This window comes from Seriola aureovittata, chromosome 10 (genome assembly GCF_021018895.1).
Source record: "Seriola aureovittata isolate HTS-2021-v1 ecotype China chromosome 10, ASM2101889v1, whole genome shotgun sequence".
Classification (NCBI taxonomy): Eukaryota; Metazoa; Chordata; class Actinopteri; order Carangiformes; family Carangidae; genus Seriola; species Seriola aureovittata.
Window position 1 is genome coordinate 15,867,950 of NC_079373.1, and position 21,083 is coordinate 15,889,032.

At 43.0% G+C, this 21,083-nt stretch overlaps 2 protein-coding genes across 4 annotated transcripts in view; one reads left to right on the top strand and one right to left on the bottom strand.

Annotated features, from left to right (window-relative positions):
* The first annotated feature begins 228 nt into the window (after window positions 1-228).
* arsa (arylsulfatase A) lies at window positions 229-4,417 on the top strand. The gene is made up of 8 exons (XM_056386773.1): window positions 229-526; window positions 1,348-1,588; window positions 1,713-1,931; window positions 2,180-2,349; window positions 2,592-2,716; window positions 3,030-3,157; window positions 3,255-3,357; window positions 3,451-4,417. The coding sequence occupies exons 1-8, from the start codon at window positions 306-308 to the stop codon at window positions 3,744-3,746; spliced, it is 1,503 nt and encodes a 500-aa protein (XP_056242748.1). The 5' UTR covers window positions 229-305; the 3' UTR covers window positions 3,747-4,417.
* The window catches only part of mapk8ip2 (mitogen-activated protein kinase 8 interacting protein 2), a 42,228-nt gene continuing 25,338 nt past the window's right edge, over window positions 4,194-21,083 (bottom strand). The window contains exons 2-14 of one of the 3 annotated variants that reach the window (XM_056386763.1): window positions 19,803-19,908; window positions 14,122-14,361; window positions 13,959-14,037; window positions 13,370-13,471; window positions 10,635-12,882; window positions 10,160-10,368; window positions 9,409-9,484; window positions 8,513-8,685; window positions 8,305-8,414; window positions 8,071-8,193; window positions 7,653-7,723; window positions 7,462-7,560; window positions 4,194-6,818 (exon numbers count right to left, since the gene is read on the bottom strand). In XM_056386763.1, the coding sequence (XP_056242738.1) occupies window positions 6,746-6,818; window positions 7,462-7,560; window positions 7,653-7,723; window positions 8,071-8,193; window positions 8,305-8,414; window positions 8,513-8,685; window positions 9,409-9,484; window positions 10,160-10,368; window positions 10,635-12,882; window positions 13,370-13,471; window positions 13,959-14,037; window positions 14,122-14,361; window positions 19,803-19,908 (3,709 nt within the window). In that variant the 3' untranslated portion in view covers window positions 4,194-6,745. Of the gene's footprint in view, window positions 6,819-7,461; window positions 7,561-7,652; window positions 7,724-8,070; window positions 8,194-8,304; window positions 8,415-8,512; window positions 8,686-9,408; window positions 9,485-10,159; window positions 10,369-10,634; window positions 12,883-13,267; window positions 13,472-13,958; window positions 14,038-14,121; window positions 14,362-19,802; window positions 19,909-21,083 lie in introns of all 3 variants that reach the window. The other 2 variants (XM_056386762.1, XM_056386764.1) reach the window with 2 other exon arrangements.

Here is a 21,083-nt window from a genome sequence, read left to right on the forward strand (position 1 = left end):
AGCAATTGTTTGCAATCAAGTTTGGCATAACAACTAACCACAAGTGATGTCAATGTTGTGTTCACAACTTAAATATATATATATTAAAAGTAAACGGACCCAGATTAGAACAAAACCATGCACTCAGAATAATAAATCAGTTTACCTGCATTGTGAAGTCAATAATAGGGGACTACATGTCCTAGCCGCGCATGACGTCATCTTTACTCGACAGTTTCCGCGGGCGAACGTGTGACGTTTTGTTTTGGCTCCTCATAACGGACCTGCCGGACCCTGATCTTCACTCTCATGTCAGACGGCCCAGGATGGATTACATCTGCCTCCTCTTCCTCAACATTTGTCTGATTTGCACCTGCGCGGCTTCACCGCCGAACTTCGTGCTGTTTTTCGCAGATGATTTGGGTTTCGGGGATTTGGGCTGTTATGGACACCCCGCTTCACTCACCCCCAACCTGGACCGCCTGGCTGCGGGAGGTCTGCGGTTTACAGATTTCTACTGCACCAGCCCAGTGTGCAGCCCGTCCAGGTACCGTCTGTAACACACACATGACTGACATCGACTGATTTCATTTAACCTCCATATGTGAGAGGAAGAGTCAGGTCTTAATGCTACTGCATTAACAAATTAGCACACACATTTTGATGAATTTATGATCCCATAAATCCCTTAAATCAGTGAATGATAACGTAATGTAACTTACTGTGTGTTACTTGAAAGTTTCAGTTGTAAAATGTGTGATAAAAATACAACAGTGACATTAATGCTGCCTAATGATTTGGATTCTCCCCCCTGGCTCAAATACTTAAATATTTGTTAAAATATCTATACGTCAGCAAGACTGTGAGCGTCCATTGGAATATTATGCAACCAGATATGAAGATAAACTGATTAATATGAACTCAGAGCTGATAGACACACTATAAATCCAGTTTTTAATTTCCTGTGTGTGTGTGCATGGCCACGAAAAAGAGAGAAACATTTTTTCAGAGGTGTAATTGTGTCACAGTTTGAAACCAGCACAGCAGAGTCTGGCAGTGTGGCTTACATTAAAATCTTCAGTTTATTACAACATTATAACATTTAGTTTTGTACAGTTCAACACTTGAGGGGGGAACTACCCATGGATCATGTAGTTTCAGTGACAAATGAGGAAATATAACCAGGAAATATATTACTGAAGCACTGCATTGCTCAACGGATTTGAACACCAAGATTGAATCACGGTTCAGTTTCAGTCTCTAGCTCACTACTCAAACACTACCTTCTGCTTTACCCACGTTATGCACTGTCCAGTCTCTCCCATTTCTTTTAAATGACAGCCTTGTTTGGTAACTTTGGCTTGTCAGGGCGTCCTTGTTGACAGGGCGTTATCAGACCCGCTCAGGCATCTACCCAGGAGTGTTGTACCCAGGCTCTGTCGGCGGTCTTCCTCTGAATGAGACCACCATCGCTGAAGTCTTGAAACCTCAGGGTTATGCCACCGCTGCCGTAGGGAAGTGGCACCTGGGATTTGGAGCCAATGGGATGTTTCTTCCAACCAAGCAGGGGTTTGACCAGTACCTTGGGATCCCCTACTCCCATGACATGGTCAGTGTTATTTAGTTTTTAAATGTAATTTGTGATGATATTTGTTAGAAGTATCTTCATGTCATTTATTTTCTCTAATGTCTATTTTAATATTTGTTCCTCTGGTTCCGTTTTCTTCTCCCAGGGCCCCTGTTGGAACCTGACTTGTTTCCCTCCAGATGTTAAGTGTTTCGGATTGTGTGATGTTGGCACTGTAACGGTCCCGCTAGTGCACAATGATGTCATCAAGCAGCAACCCGTCAATTTCCTGGACCTGGAAAAGGCTTACAGTGACTTTGCAACCGATTTCATTACTACATCAGCTGAGAAAAAACAACCTTTCTTCCTCTACTATCCCTCCCATGTAAGCAACAAATACACTGTGAGATAGAATACTGTTCAAGCCAGCAAAATAACACAGTCAGTGTAAAATCAGAGCATTGCCCATGTCAGTTTTAAACTCTTTAAAAATGTGCGGAATAGTCCAGGTGAGGTTTTAAAGGCAATACAGTCCACAATGTTTTCAACCCCCTGTTGATGGATTATGGTAACTCAGTTCAGTGACACAGCAAATACTACAATAACAGCACATTCTTCTACTTCCTCGTCCAGCACACCCACTACCCCCAGTATGCAGGTCCAGGGGCGGCAGGGAAGTCTTTGAGGGGCCCATTCGGAGATGCTCTGTTGGAGTTTGACAACACTATAGGAAACTTACTGACAACTCTGGAGAAGACAGGAGTGATCAACAACACACTGGTTTTCTTCACTTCAGACAATGGGTTGGTTTTCCCCCTGGTTTGTTCGTATACGCAATGCATGATGTATTTGTCATCACTTTCTTACTGTACACTAACATTTTAACACACTTAGTAGTTCTGAAACAGTAGCGTGTTTATCCTCTGCTCAAAGGTCAAGTTGCATTATATCTGTGTCCTCTTTTACATTAGATTTATGGCCTTCTTGTGATAATGCATTTATTGTCTTTTATCTAATGGTGTGTTGTTCCTGTCTCTGTGTGTAGACCTGAACTGATGCGTATGTCCCGAGGCGGTAACGCTGGCCCTCTGAAATGCGGGAAAGGCACCACATATGAGGGTGGTATGAGAGAGCCGGCCATCGCCTACTGGCCAGGGACCATCAGGCCAGGTCAGGACACCTCAGTCAGATGCAAAAAGTCTAGACTGCATGATACTTTCAAAGATAAAAAATAAAAGCTTTAGTTTTGCACTAAACCAGCGCTTTCTGTATATAAAAATCTAAGGTAACATCAGTTTCCCCTTACAAAGACCACATTGGTGGTTTTTCATGTTTCAGCCACATGTACTGAGCCATTTTCAAACGGATACCAAATGTTTTTACACTGAATTCAGTATGTAAATAAACACCATAACGAAACACATGACTTTTGAGTGATTGCTGCTGCTCTCTCTTTTTTTTTTTTCTGTATGCATCTCTTCAGGTGTGACTCATGAGATGGCCAGCACTCTGGATATCCTCCCCACCATCGCAAGTCTGGCAGGAGCCAAACTGCCCACGGTGATGCTGGATGGGCTTGATATGACAGAAATCCTTTTCAACCAAGGAAAGGTAGTGGCATCATACCTCACACTCAGCCTCACATATTGAAGTATTGTTAAAATCAAGATGGTGTATTGATTTTTTATCTTTAACCCTTGTTTTGCAGAGTAAAAGGGAGACAATGATGTTCTACCCCACAGATCCGACTGAAATGTACGGCCTGTTTGCTCTCAGGCTGGGGAAGTACAAGGCCCACTTCTATACACGAGGTACAGTAGGCTTCATGCATGCGATCCAGCATAATCACACGGTCAGAACTGAGGTGGTTTTGACTCCTGGTTGTTCATGTTTTTGTGCATCAGGTGCTACCCACAGCGGTACCACCCCAGACCAAGACTGCCCAGTATTTGCAGTTCTCAAGCCCCACGACCCCCCTCTGATTTTCGACCTGGAGGCTGACCCCTCTGAGCACTACCCTCTCCCTCTGATGGGAAGACCTGACCTCCAAGCCCTGGTGGAGCAGATCAAGACAGTTAAGGAGCAGTTTGAAGCCTCCATGGTGTTTGGCGAGAGCCAGGTATTCAAAGGAACAGACCCCAACCTGGAGCCCTGCTGTAATCCTCAGTGTAGCCCCAAGCCCAGATGCTGCCAGTGTTGAGGGGACTGATTTTCACAACTGCTCATGAAGACACTGCGGGGAAGCCTGGAGGTACTGCACTGCTTTTACCCTAAAATTGCTCAGTGTATTCACAAGATGTGATGTTGATTTTGTAATCATGCATTGCTACTTTCTTGTGAACAGTTAAGTTTTCAGTACTGTTCATACTGAAGTAATATTGCAAACAATCTGATTCCTCAGTGAGGAGATGATTTTCTTGATCTTAATATTAATATATTTAAAAGTAATGTTTAACAATGTACTGTATATTTTCTGACTTGAATACATGTTTTATTAATTGATTCATTTTGTACTTTCCACTTCCACATTGTTTATGATGATAAAGATTTTAATAAATATATGGGTTTGTATGTGAATGTTTTGCAGCCCATTTTAATCACATAAACAGTCAAGAGTATATGTGAAGAATAAAGACAACAATAAAAGTTTAGGACATCAAGCATATATTTTATTCATAAGACCAAATCCATGACAAGGCAGAGTGATTTTTTTGTCATTTTTTTCTTTGTTTTTCCCTTGAATTTTACAAGTCCATGTTTTTAAAGATACAAGATAGGATATGTTTGTTCTGTCACATACTGTTTTGCTCTAGGTATACAGTGAAGAATCTTGTTAATGTAATAAAGTCAAAAGTTTGGTTTAACTGTTAATGTATGTTTCAGCGGCTATATGGGACTAGATCATCCTCAGAGGTTGTTTTTGTGTAGCTGAGTGGAAAGAAGGATTTTAACTAGGCTGTAACAAGATAGAAAAACATAATCAGAAGCAAATAGATACGGATCAGAGATGGGTCACACTGTTGGAGCTCAAAGGCGATTACTATAATCGGCAAGACGCAATAATAGTTTCCAGTGGCAGCTGACTCAGTCACTATTCAGCTATAACCGCAGATTGGTCAGTAGTCTGGTGGGTGTGTCACACACTAATGATGTCACATCTCACAAATGTGCCCTAAATGTGCTGCTGAAGCCTGTTTGTAGAGAGTTATGAAGTTGGCAGGAACCCAAATGCCACCTGTGTGACAGATACTGAGATAACACCTTGTGTAGGAACATAACACACTGAAATAAAATTATTGCAGATCACAGATATTTACGGGTTTTTCTTTTCTTTCAGGGGTTTTTGTCAGGTTGTGATCTTTTTTTTATTTTTTTATTTATTTTTAATTAATGTACATATTCATCTCAGTAACATACTCAACATAAAGGACACAGCACTATCTTAGATTCGCTATTGTATATACATGATCTAACTGACAGCGATACATATGTAGATAACACCCCACCCCCCTCCTGCCATATCAGTGTTCAGTGCACATTTAACACTGAAATCCTGCAGATCTGAGGTGTTTGTTTGTTCTGGTGGACTGTGACTGAAAGCAGCAGAACAAGATGCTAAACAGTGTCTGAAAGAACGATGAGGATGGTAGGGAGTGGTAAACCTCAAAGCCTGAAATTTCAGGTAACAGTTGACTGTGGTGCCTGCATCATTTTTTTTAAATATACCCCCTCCCATAATGTAAGGTGCTAGAAACTAAGCTATGATATGCTACAACAACCCCAGAGTAGAGAATTGTGTAACGTGAATGAGGCTTTAACCCTTGACCAGACTAAAAGCAATAAATAAATAAATATGGGAATATGAGGCCAACCTTATGTCCATCATAGTTAAAAAACAAGATCAAAGTCTAACCATTTACATAACTATAAAACCTCCTTTTTAATGCTTTATTAAAGGTTTGATTCCATTGTGATACCAGGACCAAGAATTAGCAGGACACTCACTGCACAGTAGGCACACTGCCATACAGCATTACTGGTACATGGCTACAGGTCAATCTAGTCCTTCCTTTTCCCTCGTTGAAACTCCCAAGTCAAAAGAAAACGGAGACTAGGACGTCACTGAAAACCAGAGTTAAACAGTCAGAGGTGTGAGAATATGGCTTTTCAGAGGGCCTTTGCTTTCTTTGACCTGAAAGTCACATCAATCATTGCAAAGCATACAGTGGTGCACAGTTTAACAGTTGAATGATTTCCTATGAAAGCTCCCCGTGGTGAAGGTCAGCAAACAGTGCATTTTTGAGGACTGGACAAAAGTAAAATGGTTCTGTCATATCATCCAAATGTGCTGACAGTTGCTGCGCCGAATCCAAGCTGAATAAAATAACGCAGGGCTAATGACATTCAAAGTTCATTCCAAGTCATTACTGCTTTTCTAAAATCTCATACACCTGCAGTTACTCCTGTGAGAGTGACTCATTATTACCCACAACAAAACTAAGAACAAAATCCCCTCCATCGGTCTCAACTGTGTGTTTCTTAATTAGTGTGGATGAGGCGCCTGTATGTCTACTTTCTATACATGTATTTACAACACACACTACATCTTGTACGCAACACAGGGGTAAGCTCGGACCAAGGACAGTTTACTGCACTCTCTCTACTTTGCTCCAATGCCACTATCAGTAGAAATCAAATGAGCAGTTTGTCAATATTGAACAAATACATATTTACAGTTAATTAAACGCCAGCCTCTTGATTCTACACCATTCCCGTACTGATTGATGAGCTGCTTGCCATTCATTTGGATATGTGTATTTCTTGGTGTGTCTGTGTGCATTAACCCTACTAGCCATGCATTGAAAAGTGAAACAGCAGTAGTAGGTATATTGTTTTCATTTCAAAAGAGGAACCTTTAAATAAACAGGTGCTCAGCGTCTTAGTTTTATATCATAGAAAAAGATAAAAGAAACAGGCAATCGATCCATCGAGGTGATGGAAACAAACAAAGAGAGAGAGAGATGGATGAAATCAGTCAAATGCCTAGCAGACTGTAGAAATGAACATCCCAGTTTTAGAGGGACACAGAGGAGTATTTTACAATGGAGAGAAGACCCCACTGACAGTGCCCTCTGGTGGCAAACTTGATGAATATACACAAGCTGTGGAGGAAGAAGGTGGTCCTCATGGCAACACTTCTTACTCTAGGTAGATGTCCTCGGTGGGGCAGGCGTACTCCAGATGTTCCTGGTAGTACTCTTGGAAGGCTCGTCTGCAGAGGAGACAGATGAGCGCATGACTAAAGATTCGCCTAACAGCTATTAGAGGACAGAACATTTCACAGTCATGCTCTGTTTCTGGCAGTGAAAACAAAAAGAGTGCTCAGTAAACATAATGCAGAGCCACTCTGGCTGAATCAAAGGAGGGTTACTGTTTTTAAACAGGTTCTGCCCTTGTTGTTGGGTGTGCAGCACAGGGAGGGAGGCTGATAGATGAAACCGTTCAGCCCATCCCATTCTCTGCTGCCTGATCTCACTCCATCCAGAGACAGTCAACGTATCCGCTTCTTTAATTATTCAAATCCAAGCTCAAACACATGCACACACATAAAAGGCTAGTGTGTAAAAGATAAACCCTCAATCAGTGCTTACTTATTCAGCTACAGATGAGACTGATAAATGTGATATACAGCTAGTTAGCGTTAATTCCGAAATCTTTTAAGGGCTGTTAGTTTTCAGCATCTTGCCAATTAAAGTGCGCTTACAGTGTAAGTGGAGTAAATATATGAACTCAACTATATGAACATGGCTTATAATATAAAAAAACAACACTATAAAAACAATGTGAAGTCATTCCTGTCCCATGGTATACACTCGATATAGAGCACTTGATATACTAATGTAATTTGGCCTCACCCAACACACTCTGCTACAGGTCTCATGGACTCCTGGGAAACAAACACGTGGCAAGCAAATCTGTTCAGCATGGGGTGCTTAGTGATGAAGCCAAAGTAGCTGCAGAGAGAAGAAAACAATATGATGCAATCAGTCGGGTGATACACTGTACACCGGTAGCATCAGGGCAGGATATCGGCGTGTTTGTTTACCAGTTGTTCCTCGGATGGCATCCACAGAACGAGATGTTCTTCATCTGGAAGAAGTGACTACATCTGTCGTACTAAAGATGGCGGGATGCAAAGAGAGATGAGTTTAGTTGGAGACAAGTCAGGTTAAGTCAAGTAGATTTTATTTAAACCTGCACTTTGTGTCAGAGGGCTTCACAACCAACATAACATACTCCCTCTATACTCTTGTTGTATCTGAGTTTGCATTCACAGTCTCAAGATAATTGTGTTTTATGGTATGGTTTCATACATGCGTATACAAATACTCCCTTGATTTACTCAACAATATTTCAGCAAGTTGTGATAAATCACCGATAGAGCATTAATCCATTATAAAGGCATTTTAAAGGAATTAGTGATTGATAGCAATTTACTGGTTGATTCATTCATTTGTCCATACCTCATCGAGGGTGTCATACTCATCCTCCAGGCTCATGATCAGTTTTACTCCTTGCAAACTAATCTCCAACTCACACAGAGAAGGAGGCCGCACATGTACCGTCCGTTTCCTCGATATCGCAATCTAACCGGCAGAAAACGTTCATGTTAAAATGAACGGGACTTCGTGATTCAAGCTGAATGTGCATATACTTTTTGTGATTGTACATGTGTTATGCTGTTCTCCACTACTTACCTTCTGCATGGCAGCACAGAGAATACCATTGCCTTGGTGATAAGGGACCTCGACAGACCCCAAAAACTGAACGCTGAAAGTCTCAATCCATGCTGGATTTCTTTTCATTCCTACAGGGTGTGATGTGGCCATACATACAGAACATGTGATTCTTCTGAGATTCACAATCAAACAGGGAAAAAGACAGTGGGTGTATCTCTCCACTCACCCAACAACTCCTTAGATTGGCCTATGACCTCATGGGCATAAAAGGCAGGGAAGATGCCCCTCTCCCCTGTCCGCATGTTGTAGCCTCTGTACCAGTAGTCATCCTCTTCTTCCTCCACATATAAAGGATCATCCACATCCAGCTCCAGCTCATCTGCATGTCTAGGAATGAACCTGCAGAGGGCAGCAGAGAGAGTGAGGAAAAAAAAAAAAAAAGAAAACCCTCTCTGTTAAACTGTGTCCTTACATGGTATCTTTGCAGCTGAGCATCCTATAGACTGGGCTATATTAGATCAGGAAGCAGCTGTTTGGGTTTCAGGTGACTCCCAGTGGGGAGCAGAGAGAGAGAGGAGTAATGAAACAGCTGACAGAGAAAGACAGTCGGTTGGGTGGAGGAGGAAGACAAAGAGCTATTACTGAAAGAGGGCTGTGGTGAAACAAATACATAATTACACATGCACAACATGTACATGTATACAAGGGAGGAGCATGCAGCTTTCACACACACATTCAAATACAGGCGGTGGCAGATCTAATTATTACTGGCCACCCTGCAGTGCTCGAGTCCAGCTGTAACTTGGACATCTACCCTCCTCCTCACCAACAATATTAGTAATTCACAACTGCTGCATGACCCCAACAGGACACTGAAAGCCACGAAACCTTGAAGAAATCTTGCTTTGTTTATCCATACAAATGCAAGATAGTAATTGGAAAGCTGGAGCTAATGACATTCACGATTCACCGTACCAGACTGTTTCTACAATCAACGAAAACAACTATTATTGTTTGCAATATTTTATTATTCATCAGCTTTTTCGCTGTAATTCACAGCAAAATAGCTGCCACTGTTGTCCAATTTTTAAAAATGGCAATGTGTTCTGTATGTCTTCTTACCTGTAGACTGCTCTGTGTGTCTGGTCCCTCTCCTCTCCATTGATCGTACAGGAGAAAAGTCCAAAGGATTCTGTGCCTATGTGGCAAACAGACACCAGTTACACTGTCTTAATGCCCTGAAAACTACCTTTATAAAATGGAACTAAAATGGAACTAAAATGGTAAATGTCCAAAATAAAATATACTCAATACTTTCATTTTTCTCTGAATGTTATTTGTTGAGGCAACATTTCTCATGTAAACTTTCTGTGAGGAAGTCTATATGAAGGCTAATTGGATTTGTCAAAAAAGAAATGGCAATATAAGGCTTTGTAATGAACCTTTCATTATGCAAATCACCCTTCATTAGAGATATAAATCTTGAAGCGAGACCACTGATTGATGATGGGTGTACTGGGAAGCAGAGCCCTCCCATAGGTCTTGTGTGGGCTCCTTGCCAAATTTGGAACACATGTTAATGCATCAAGCTGACAGTAATGAGTTAAACGCTAATACAGTATATTCATCCTAAGGACCATGAAGGGGTAATTTTAGCAATAATGCTGCTGGGCTGTAACATGTAGGGTATATCATTTCCACTGGCCTAAGTTAAAGGAGTTCAACATTTGTGTTCAACATCCCCTGGCTGTAGTTTCGTACTTAACAGACAGAGTCATGGGTGGTATCAATCTTCTCATCCACCTCACGACAAGACATAAAATAAAGTATGTTTCCCGAAATATCTGATGGAATAGCCTTGTGCTTGACTTACTGGAGGAGCGGGAGGTGCTGTTGACGAACACATTGAGGAACTTCTTCGAGAATGGGAGGTCAGCCTCAGGGGAGGAGTCCTCAGAGGAACTGAGAAGTTCTTGCCTCACCTCCTCATCCTCTCGACCATAGCTCACCTCACCCGTTCCCAAAGGCTCTTCATCACATAATGTGGAAAGCTCACTGTCGTCACTCAGAACAGAGGTGCACCTGTGACGAGAAGATCTCGGTTTAAGGGTAGCCACCATAAAACTGCTGGTTTAACTAAGAGAAGGCAGACAATAAAGAAGGTAGCATTTACTTTGAAAAAGAAACATGAGCACTATTCATCCAGTATTATGCAATATTATCTCTAAAAACTAATTTTACAGTTACATAAAGATGCTGTGTTATCATCTACAGCTGGAAGGATTCATTATCTCTGCTCAGTTTAAACATAAAGTGTTACATTATGTTATTACATTGCCCCAGCATACCTTCTGAGGCTGACTAGTTCCAACGTAGTATTTTCATCCACCACTAGCGTGTACTTCATGGAGTCGTAGGCCAATCCATCATCTTCATTCGGTTGCCTGAGAGCCAGATCTTTCTCACACAGTGGGAGATCATGATCCGATATAGGATGGTCTTGCACACTGGTATCAATGGGCGGTGAACTGTCAAGCTCCAAGTCACTACCCCTGTAGGACTGCTTCCTCAAGCCACCCAGGAATGGATAAGAGTCCCCATCGTCCTCCTCATCGTCATTGTCTGTGGAGTAGGTAAGGCTAAAGCAGCGGTTGGTCTGGGAGGTGGGGATGTCCAACGTCAGGCTGTGTTTGACCTCAGTGATACGCTCGAGAGAGGCTGAGGAACGGCTCGTTGGCCTGGGTTCAGTCTCTCGACCTTCGTCCTTGTCGCTGACCACACTCTCACTTAGGCTTGGTGAGTCCAGATCCTTCCTCCCCTCCATCATCATCAAGTCGTTATTGGGCTCTTCATCTTCCTCTTGTCTCCTGCCATTCTTCGCTGGTTTGTCTGTGAAGTTCTTCTCAGAGTCTTTAGTGGTATACAAGGAATTCAAATCTGTGGCTCCCCTCTCGTTATTTGCACAGCGCTCTAAAATCAGAGGGGTTATGGTGTCACCAGTAGGGTTGTTCATAAAGAGACGGGGACTTATCACCACTCCTTCTTTTGACGACTCGGCACTCCTCCTTTCTCCAGGCTCCATCCTTTCCATTCTGTACCCTTCACCCTCCTTCTCATCGTCTTCTGATCCCTCCATCCCTGCTTTTTTCTCTCGGTCCTCATCATTGAAACCATCTCCCTCTCCAATGTCTGATGATGGTGAGATGGTGTCTGACACAGAAACCTTCCTCTTGAAGCACTCCTCAGGACAGCTGATTGGGTATGAGCCCTCTGAGATCATCCTGTTGACCAAGTTGCTCAGCAGCCAGGGTGAGTCTGAGTTCTCACTCAGGTCATCTTCGCTTTCTGATTCTGAGTCTCCCTCACTTGTTCCATCATATTCGTCTGCACTTGGCATTAGCCTGGGTCCCACCGGCAGGTAGAAGGAGCGTTTGAAGCTCTCTAGGCTGTGGTCCGGTTCTATCTGGAGCACCATCTGTCTGGACAGACTGTCCTCACAGCACTGGGCTGGCGGCAAAGTCTCATCTGGGTCAGCCTGGTGCTCGCAGATCAGCTCATCATCCACATTATGCAGCCCCATCAGAGCTTGACCATCATCGTAGGACTCAGGAGGTAAGATGGGTGAGTCAACAGGGGATGGCGTAGCAATAGTGGGTGAGGGTAGAGGGGAAGGAGATGGTAGAGGAGACCCATCTTTGATTGGGTCAGGCTGGCGCAGAAGTAGAGAGGCTTTCAGTCCAACGATACCACTGTCCTGCTCTAACTCTGTATCTGGGTCCAGTTCCTGGTCTGATGTAGGCGAGCTGGCCTCCTCAATGGAGTTGGTGAGATGAGATGAGCGTCCACTGCTACTGTCGTCACTGGTAAGGTCCAGCTCTGTCTCTGAGATAGAGGAGATCATGTTGGACACTACGGGACCTCCACAGGCAAACGCTGCCTCCAGCTCCCCTTCAATGTCAGAGTCAGAGCCTGGAGAGCTGAGGTCCTTGTCCTGGTCTGAAGTTATGTAACCCCGTTGGTTCATATCAGCTATCCCTGGATCTGAGGATGGAGAGGTGGAGTCATTAGCTGCTGCCTCCACGGCAGAAGTGGCTGGAGCATCTGAACTGTTGGACTGGTCGAGAGCATCTGAGCGGCTGGTGGACACATAGCTGGAAAAGGAGGCAAGCTCAGAGGGTTCAATGGAAGGGAATTCAATGTATGACGACTGGTTCTCCTTACACACCATATCATAGGTCTCCTTACACATGAACTCCACTTCAAAGTCCTTCTCCAGCTCCTCATCGGACAAGGGTGTGTCGGCGCCATCGTTGACCCCCATGGGTGCAGTGGATGACAAGCAGTGACTGGTTCCATCTGGGTCTGGGTCATTTTCTGGTTCCAGACCTGATTCGCTGGTGATTGTGTAGGTGTCAGTGGCACGCCGGTTCGAATGTTTGTGATTGTGGTCACTGTTGAGGTCATGGTCCACCTCTGTGTCCGAACACTGGGAGTGCTCATCTACGGAGGGTACTCTGGTCTTCTGGATTGAAGGGTCAGCTTTTGGCTCAGTGACATCACCAGAGCATGGGTGGGACTTATGTTGACCAAATGAGCCTACAGAGATTAAAAAAAAACAAGGTGTGGAGAAACAAGAAAGGGCATGAGAGAGTGAAAATAAAGGATTATGAAGTAGATTATGTAGAGCAACTTGGACAATTAAAGAGCAAAGCTAGAAGGACAGAGCATGAAGAGAGATACAAGGTGCAGGTGCTTTCCTTAAGGATGAGGGATGAGCAAGTTCAGCAAACTCTTCTTAATGTGTGAGACGCTACTTTGATTCCCTGGTACAAACTGCTTTGTAAGAATCAACACGATGAGGTTTTGCTGAACTTTTATATCACTCAACAAGTCAAATTCACATCACATCACTTCATTTCACAACACGACACCGATGTTAATGGAATGAGCCCTAAGCTTGCTGGGCTGGCCTTCTTGTTACCGTATTCGGGCCTCTCTCGCCTGTTGCCCTCCATGTCGCAGAGGAGGGGCCTGTGAGGGGACTGGGGGTTCCCACCCTCCCCTGCCTGTTTTGGTGGAATACCTTTGCTCTGAGACCCTGGTGCCTGGGAAACTGGAGAGGCTGGACACTGGCCTGTCACATGGCTACCATCCTCCAGACATGAGTGGGTTGGAGACAGACGGCCTGGAGGTAGAGTAGATATTGTAAATGATAATTTATAATAACTGAGCTTTAGTTGAAGGCAACAATAAATGGCCCGTGTGGGACAATTACTCCACAAGTGAAAAGCCTTAAGGTGAAACATGTTTCAAGAAATTTTAAATGCTGTTATATCTGATTTGGTGTTTTGAGAAATTGGCAATTTCATAAAAATTATTATTTATATTAATTGTAATCTATACTTAATTGTGAATTTGGTGCCTCACTTAAGTCAATCAATGTCATCAAGCCACAGAGTTTCTGGGGGTTAATACAATCAGGAAATCCCTCACTGACCTCAGAGTTGTCCAGATAAATAAATTAATTCTGTTGCTGTACTCAAAATGTTTGAATATTAACCAAAATAAAATCTGCACCATGTGTAGCGGACACACAAATGAATACAAATGGAAATGAAAACATATTCACTGTCCACACCTAATTTATTCTAGATAGCTAGACATGTACTCACCTTGTGAGGCAGGGTTGCGTAAGGAGTCCTGCCAGCTTCCCTTCTTTGGGGACAGACTGCTGTTGTTGTTCAGAGAATCCTAATAAGAGGAGAGAGGAGGGCATTTTAACAAGCTTGTACATAACTGTTATGAAGACTAAACACTATGCATAATAAGTGTTACCTGCGACACAGCAGTGGTGAGGTTCAGTGTGGTGGGTCTGCTCTTTAGAGTAGCAAGAGTAGGGGAGAGAGGAGGGGAGGCAGAAGGGGATGGGGGCGCATCAGGGTCGACCTCTTCGTCCTCTTCCTCTTCCTCCTCGTCATCTTCATCTTCGTCGTCAATCATCTCAAACTCTTGGAAGTCATCCTGGAAGGAGCAGACTGGGTGGTGCATGTCACTCTTCTCCAGAATGAGGGAATCCTGACCCCAGAAAAGAAAGACAGCGTTAGTGATGTGCTAAAGTAAAGAATGCTCTATGTTTACACACACTCAGCACATTTCAGATGATAAATGCACTAATCAAAGCGTCTGCTGTTCTGACAGCAGAAGGGAAACTATTATGTAGCGAGCAAACACAGAGGGAAAAAAACGGCTACCTTCCACAGTGTACTACTTCCTTTTTCATTTAATAGTTTTGCCAAGAACAAGCCTGTCTGAGAGATGAAAAGAACGAGGCGAGCACAGATGGACAGCATGCAGCACAGTGTTCTTTGATTACACAGAGGGCGTTTGTAAAATACAGACAAACACACACATATACACACATCAAAACACTGTATTGGGCAACTCAACGTTAACAGCCACAGTACACTTTGCTGATATGTTCTTAATGCATTCTCAGGTATTGTGTGTGTGTGAAGCCATGAATACGTGTGTGTGTATGTGTGTGTGTGTGTGTAGGTTAGACTGAGAAGAATAAAATGAGAGTGGATCAATCCAACATCTCTCAGGTTTCAGATGGTTTACTGGAAAGTGGTGCATTAAATGATTTTGAGGTTTAATAGACCACACCTCCATAAACGTGTGTGTTGCCGTGTATCCTTTACGTTTGCCAGACACAAGGTATGTTGATGCGGGGGTTTACAAAGTACAGTGGATTATTGACACACACCTCACAATGTTAAAGTAAATACTAAAATACTAAATACTGAAGAAGAGGAAATAGATCAACTCTTGCTCAGTCTGTGGCCGCACACAATTGCTCACATAGCTGGGGGGTGAAATGTTTGATTTAACTACACTTTCTGATAATGTTTTAATGTTATAATTGCCCCAACAGTATTGAAGGTCTCTCACCTGCCTTTAACCCTACTGAGGCTCCACTATGAGGAGACCAAAGTAACATCACACCAACATTATCTCTCCACGATGAACCTGAAGAGTTGAGTGTTGTTTGTGCTTGATAAATAAATAAATAAAATGTTGATAAAGCTGGTACATCGTCATTTTCATAGACAGACTCTGTGTTCACCATCACGTTTTTTTTTTTCTGATCATTTCTCCCCTACTTTGACTTTATTTGACAATGCAAACAATAGGATTGATTATTCTGGTTTGTAGTTTGAACAGCGCTGCAGTTTCTTGGCGTTTCAGTGCAGTCTTTTTAATGGCCGAATCAAAGCTGACCCTCTCACTCATCCACCACACACAATTCTGCTGACGCCTGGCGCATCCACTTTATGCCACAGCAACAGAAATCAACACTCAATCTATTACCCAGAGAGTATGCATGAATATGCAGACTTATAACTAATTAACATATCTATTTTTTCCCGTGATTTAGCTGACAAGAAATGTTTTGAATTGGTGCATCAGTGCAACAGACACAACAGACAATTATTTGTAAATAGATATGAATTCTCAGTTCTCACAACCAACTGTCAAGATTCACAGTGCGGTTTCCCCACACTAACCCATTACAATCCATCACTGGGGGTATGTGACATATAACTCCATTACAGTGTAAAAATCCAGGGATCCATCAATGGGGTTGTGAAAAAGCCACATCTGCCTGGGAGAATAATCTGCACTGTCAGGAGACATCCAACTGACAGGCAAGCGAGCAGGCTTCAAGAAAGAGAGAGAACTATAAATAAGAGTTGTGTGTTGGCGAGAATCGATCCCCACGGTCTCCAGTTCCCAAGGACATCCAGCCCTGTGACTGTCTCTCCTCTGTCACCCAGCGGACTTATGCAAGCATGCTCTACTGCTGGCAGGGGAGGTGCTGTAAATGAACTTAACCCTCTTACAGGCTCACAAGCATCAGAGATCACAAATGTATTCAATGTAAATTAAATTAGTCTAAAGGTAAATGGTATTCCATGTATCATACACAGACACACCCAAACCCATAAAAAACTGCACCAGTCCACAGTTAGAGACCCCCTTGTACGTCTTTTAAAAAGCTCATTTATAAAGTCCTTTCTGCTCTTCAACATCAGCTCGATAGGGCCGTGTCTGTGCATGCTGATCGGTTAGAAAAGAGATATCACTGTGACAAAAAAAAAAAAAGATGAAGGCAGAGCGGCTTTTTCATCTCTAATTAGCTTGTTCAGCATGGCTAATTCTATACCTACTGACTGCTGCACATGAGAAGAGGCAGCTCCACTACACAGCACCGCCCTCAGCAGTGGAGAGAGCAGAGGCTTTGGGTTGAACTGCGGGGCCATCTTGCTTAATGAGCTGACCAGCTGACAGAGGCAGCACTGGACAGATCAGAGAAACTGAGGACACAATCCTCAAGCGAGTGCTGGCTGCACGGCCTTGTGAATGAAGAAGATGCCAGGGACTCATAAATCTTGGAGAAGAGAAGTGGAGGCTGAGAATTAAGTGGTGTTTTAAGATCTAACAGGCAGTGGGGTCAGCGGAAAATAAAAAAGAAAGTGATGCCAAGCAATCTCGCTGACTAGTATACAGCTGTTGACTGACCATGACGCTGCCCAATTAGTGCAGAAGTGCTGGAGTTGTCTGACCCCCAATGCCTTTTCCTTTTTGTATTTGGGAGGTTGTCTATTCAGTGCATTAAACCATTCACCGCTGCATCGATGGGCTCTATATACACCCGCAAACTCATCGTAGATTTACGACATCTACAGTTTTTGCATTTAGCTCACATCTTGATTGATAAATATACATAGGAAAGGGAGGAAGTAACTATGCAAAACATCTCTACATTTATTTTGTTTGTACAATGATAGATAGAAAGTGTGTCTGTGTTTGGGTGCATGTACCACCTAAACCTGATTTACCAAATATAGCTTGTAATGTGGGTTAGCTTTATGCTGGAATGATTGTCTCCCAATAATGGAGACCACCCAGTGAGTGATGGCCTCCATCTATCAGAGTTTCTGTACATTTCCACATTTTAAACTCGGAGTAATGCCACAGCGGAGACAGACACCATTGCTCTGTCACACACTGAATTATGCATGTGCTCATGGTATTCAATCAGGGGTCTGGAGAGACAGAAGAATCAGAGGCAGAAGCAGCAGGGTGTGTGTGTGTGTGTGTGTGTGTGTGTGTGTGTGTGTGTGTGTGTGTGTGTGTGTGTGTGTGTGTGTGTGTGTGTGTGTGTGTGTGTTTGTGTTTGTGTGTGTGAGCGAGAGACTCAGAGAGACAAAAAAGGGAGGGACTCCCTCTGTTGTGTTGTCCCTGCTTATGTTTATATGCTGGATTAAAAAAAATGAAAGGCCAAGCAAAAACAAAAAAACAAATCACACGTGTGAAAACACGCTGTCACCAGTGACATCACAGATAGTAGGAAAGGATAGCCTGAGCCAGAACTGCTAAAGCATTTAGTCATTTGGCAAAAAATGACCATTTCCTCAGAGACAAAAAATCAGTCATTGATAACAACCCCATGAACGATCTTTAATTACCTGCCATCAGCTGCAGATGACAGAATAAGCTATCTGAAGGCATCTTGTGCGTGTCTATTTGATTTTGTTCACATGTATGTGTGTCCTGCCGTCATAAAGGCTAAGTTCTGATCTAAAGGGTTTTGCAGATTAAGACCTGAACCCCATAACGAATTAGAATTAATCAGAGCTGGGGATTGGGGCCAGAGGATAATCTCACTGTTTAGATTGGCTGTTCCTCCAAAACATCAAAGACATGCTGCCCGATATGACCAAATCATACTGACATGAAAACCAAAAGCTTCTCTCTTCATCAGCAGAGTGCAGTGCACGAGGGAGGGACTGCTGCTGCTGCTGATGAGCTGACAAATGTCACACACCCTACTGATGCAAGCAAAATCAAACACCATGCGAAATACCCTCCACGTGAAATTCTCTGTCTCCTCTGCACATACTAAGAGGGCAACTGGGTGTGTGTCCTATCCATCCCATGTCAGCAACATTACTTCCTCTGGGCAATGATGTAACATAACAAGGACCGACACTCTGTTGTTTGTGAAGTAAGCAGTCAGGGCCCCTGTTGATGTGTGTCTGATGTGCGTGTTTGACCGCATGTGGCAGGTAGAGAGGAGAAAGAGGGCACTGATGCATGGTTTACTACTGTATGACCTCTCTGGCATGATAAAAAAAAAAACACTCTCTAAAGTCTTTCTCTCTCTGGAGGTCTCCTCACATGCTATGCAAAACCCAGCTTTGTTACAGAAGGGCTTTGCTGGTTATCCATAATGTGTTTTGTTGGTGGATTAAAGTGGAGGAAGCAAAAATATCTAGCACAGATTTATATCGAGAGCTTAAACCTCAGAACCAACCATCCCTGAGCTAAATCACTTCAGCAGTGAGGAGCAGAAGAGAGAAAGTCAGGGGAGGAAAGCATTACTGGAGCGGGAGTGGAGAGGTGGCAGAGAACAGGAGAGGAGGGAATCTGAGCTCTGTCTCCGAGCAACACTCTGCATAGAGAGGGAGGGAAGGGAAGACATATGGGAGGGAGGGAGGGAGGGAGGGAGGGAAAGACGGAGGGAGGGAAGGAGGTTGTCTCTGCATAGCAGCAAACTGCACTGGGTCACCCACCCTCTGCTGCAGCTGTGGCTCCACGCCACCAGCATAAAACATTTACATCCAACAGGAAGGAGAGACAGAGAGAAAGAGAGAGAGAGAGAAAGACAGAGAGAGAGAAGGGGATGACACAATAGTTCTTAGAAACTGTGTAATTAAGGTCTAAGCTGGTCAGACATGTGGGCTGATATAGCTAATGACTCAATTATTTGCATATACTTCATAACACAGTCACATGAATATGAGGCTTAATGGAAGTGCTACTTAGAATTCATATTATACGTGGAGAAGTTTGGTGAATGTATCCTGTTTGCTCAGGTCCAGTATGTATGATGTTTGGTTATAATCTGAGTACATGGAGATTACTTCAGAAGTCTTTCACTTAAAAATAGTCATGCCTGTTCCTCATCTTGCCCCTGGTATTATAATACGACGCTTATGGCCTCTTAAAACTGCAATGCTGGTAGGCTAGGTAGCCTGAAGATAAAAATCTGAAGCGACAGAGGTTATATAAGATATCCATATGCAAATGAGCAGTTCTCAACACTAAACAGCTATAAAAACAGGGCCAGACTCTCTCTTTCTTTCTCATATTCATATTTTTCTTGTCATTGCACTTACCATTTGTCTACTCATGCTGCTATTAATCAACTATGATACTGAAAGTTGTCACCAATAGAAACTGCAGAAGAGCAACAACAAACAGATGGCCCCTCTGGAATCATTATCCATAATATTTAGCAAACAAAAGACTTTCTCTGTTTTACACTTATAACTACTTTACATGATGCAATTGATACTATATGTGTAAGTGTTTACATACTGGAGATATAAGTCAACAAATGGGTAAAATATCAATAAATGGAACAACATAAAAACAAAGAACCTCACCTTCTCATATGGATCAGAGTCATAGTTGAGTCCAATCCCACAGTCATCTGTAATTTCAGAGAGATCTTCATCATCAAACTCCTCCAGGCTGATGTCGTGGGCAGGCCTGGAAAAACATGAGAGATAGTATATTAAGACATGTCATGAAAAAAAGAACACTGGTATCTGCAATATGGCTGTTTCATCAGTGAACGCTCCAGAGGGGAATTTCTCATTGATTCATGCCCACACACTGAGCCTTGTTCTAAGGGAAACCTGCTCTAACTCATAGCCCGTCAAACTCTATCTGGGTCTCAGTCTCATATGCAGGACACAGGCAGCCACGCAAACACCCACATCTTCTGTCTTCTCTTCCCTTATACCAAACCATGCTAACAAGGTGTGACACGTCAGTGGAGCTGAATAAAAACAGCAACACATAAGTACTGAAATTAAATGGCAATATTTCAGATTAGGTTAGCTGAATTTTATCATATATATGTAAGTACTGTGGATGTTATGAACAGAGTTGGAAGTGAATTATTGGCTGTTTCCTCTTACACCAGAGCAGGGATGTCACGAGAACGGATACTTCAGTAATAAGTCGATGCCAAAATTCTGAAAATGTGACGGTACCTGTTTTTCTAGAGTACCGTCATAAACTGATGGTACCATGGATGTAGTAAGTACTACAGATATGGTTCTTCTAGGACTGACAAGAGCAGTATAATAACTCGCATTTCATGTCAGACTAACAAGTGTCCTAGTCTGACCCTGAGAAGGCAGGCACAAGGAACAACAACAACGACAGGTGGAATGACAGCAGCAAGTGCAGGTGCAGCAACACCATGATTGGTGTATGGACACATTTTGCACATGAGTGGATCATCGGGGACAAGTTATAGACAACGAAAAGCGACGATGCAAGCGTTGGATCAGGAGTTGTTAACTTTACATTAACAACATGTCATCTAGTGGTCATGTCCTGAAGTGTTTCTGTTATTGTTTGTGAATTGCGAGGGCTGACAATTGTTGTAACAAGGACACACACAATGGCTAACGTTAGCTCGTTTAGGCTAACATAGTGACCACTAATAACTGTTCAGTCACTGACCTTTCAAACTGCTGCTTGCATGCTGATTATATAGAGGTGTGTACGCACGCACACGTGCATGTGTGTTAGCAGACTCTTTGTTGTTTTAAGTTGTTTGCTGTGGTGTGGAGTTTGGTATTGACAATCATGGCATTTCAATGGTATTGGTACCTACTACCAAAATTCTGGTATCGTGACATCCCTACACC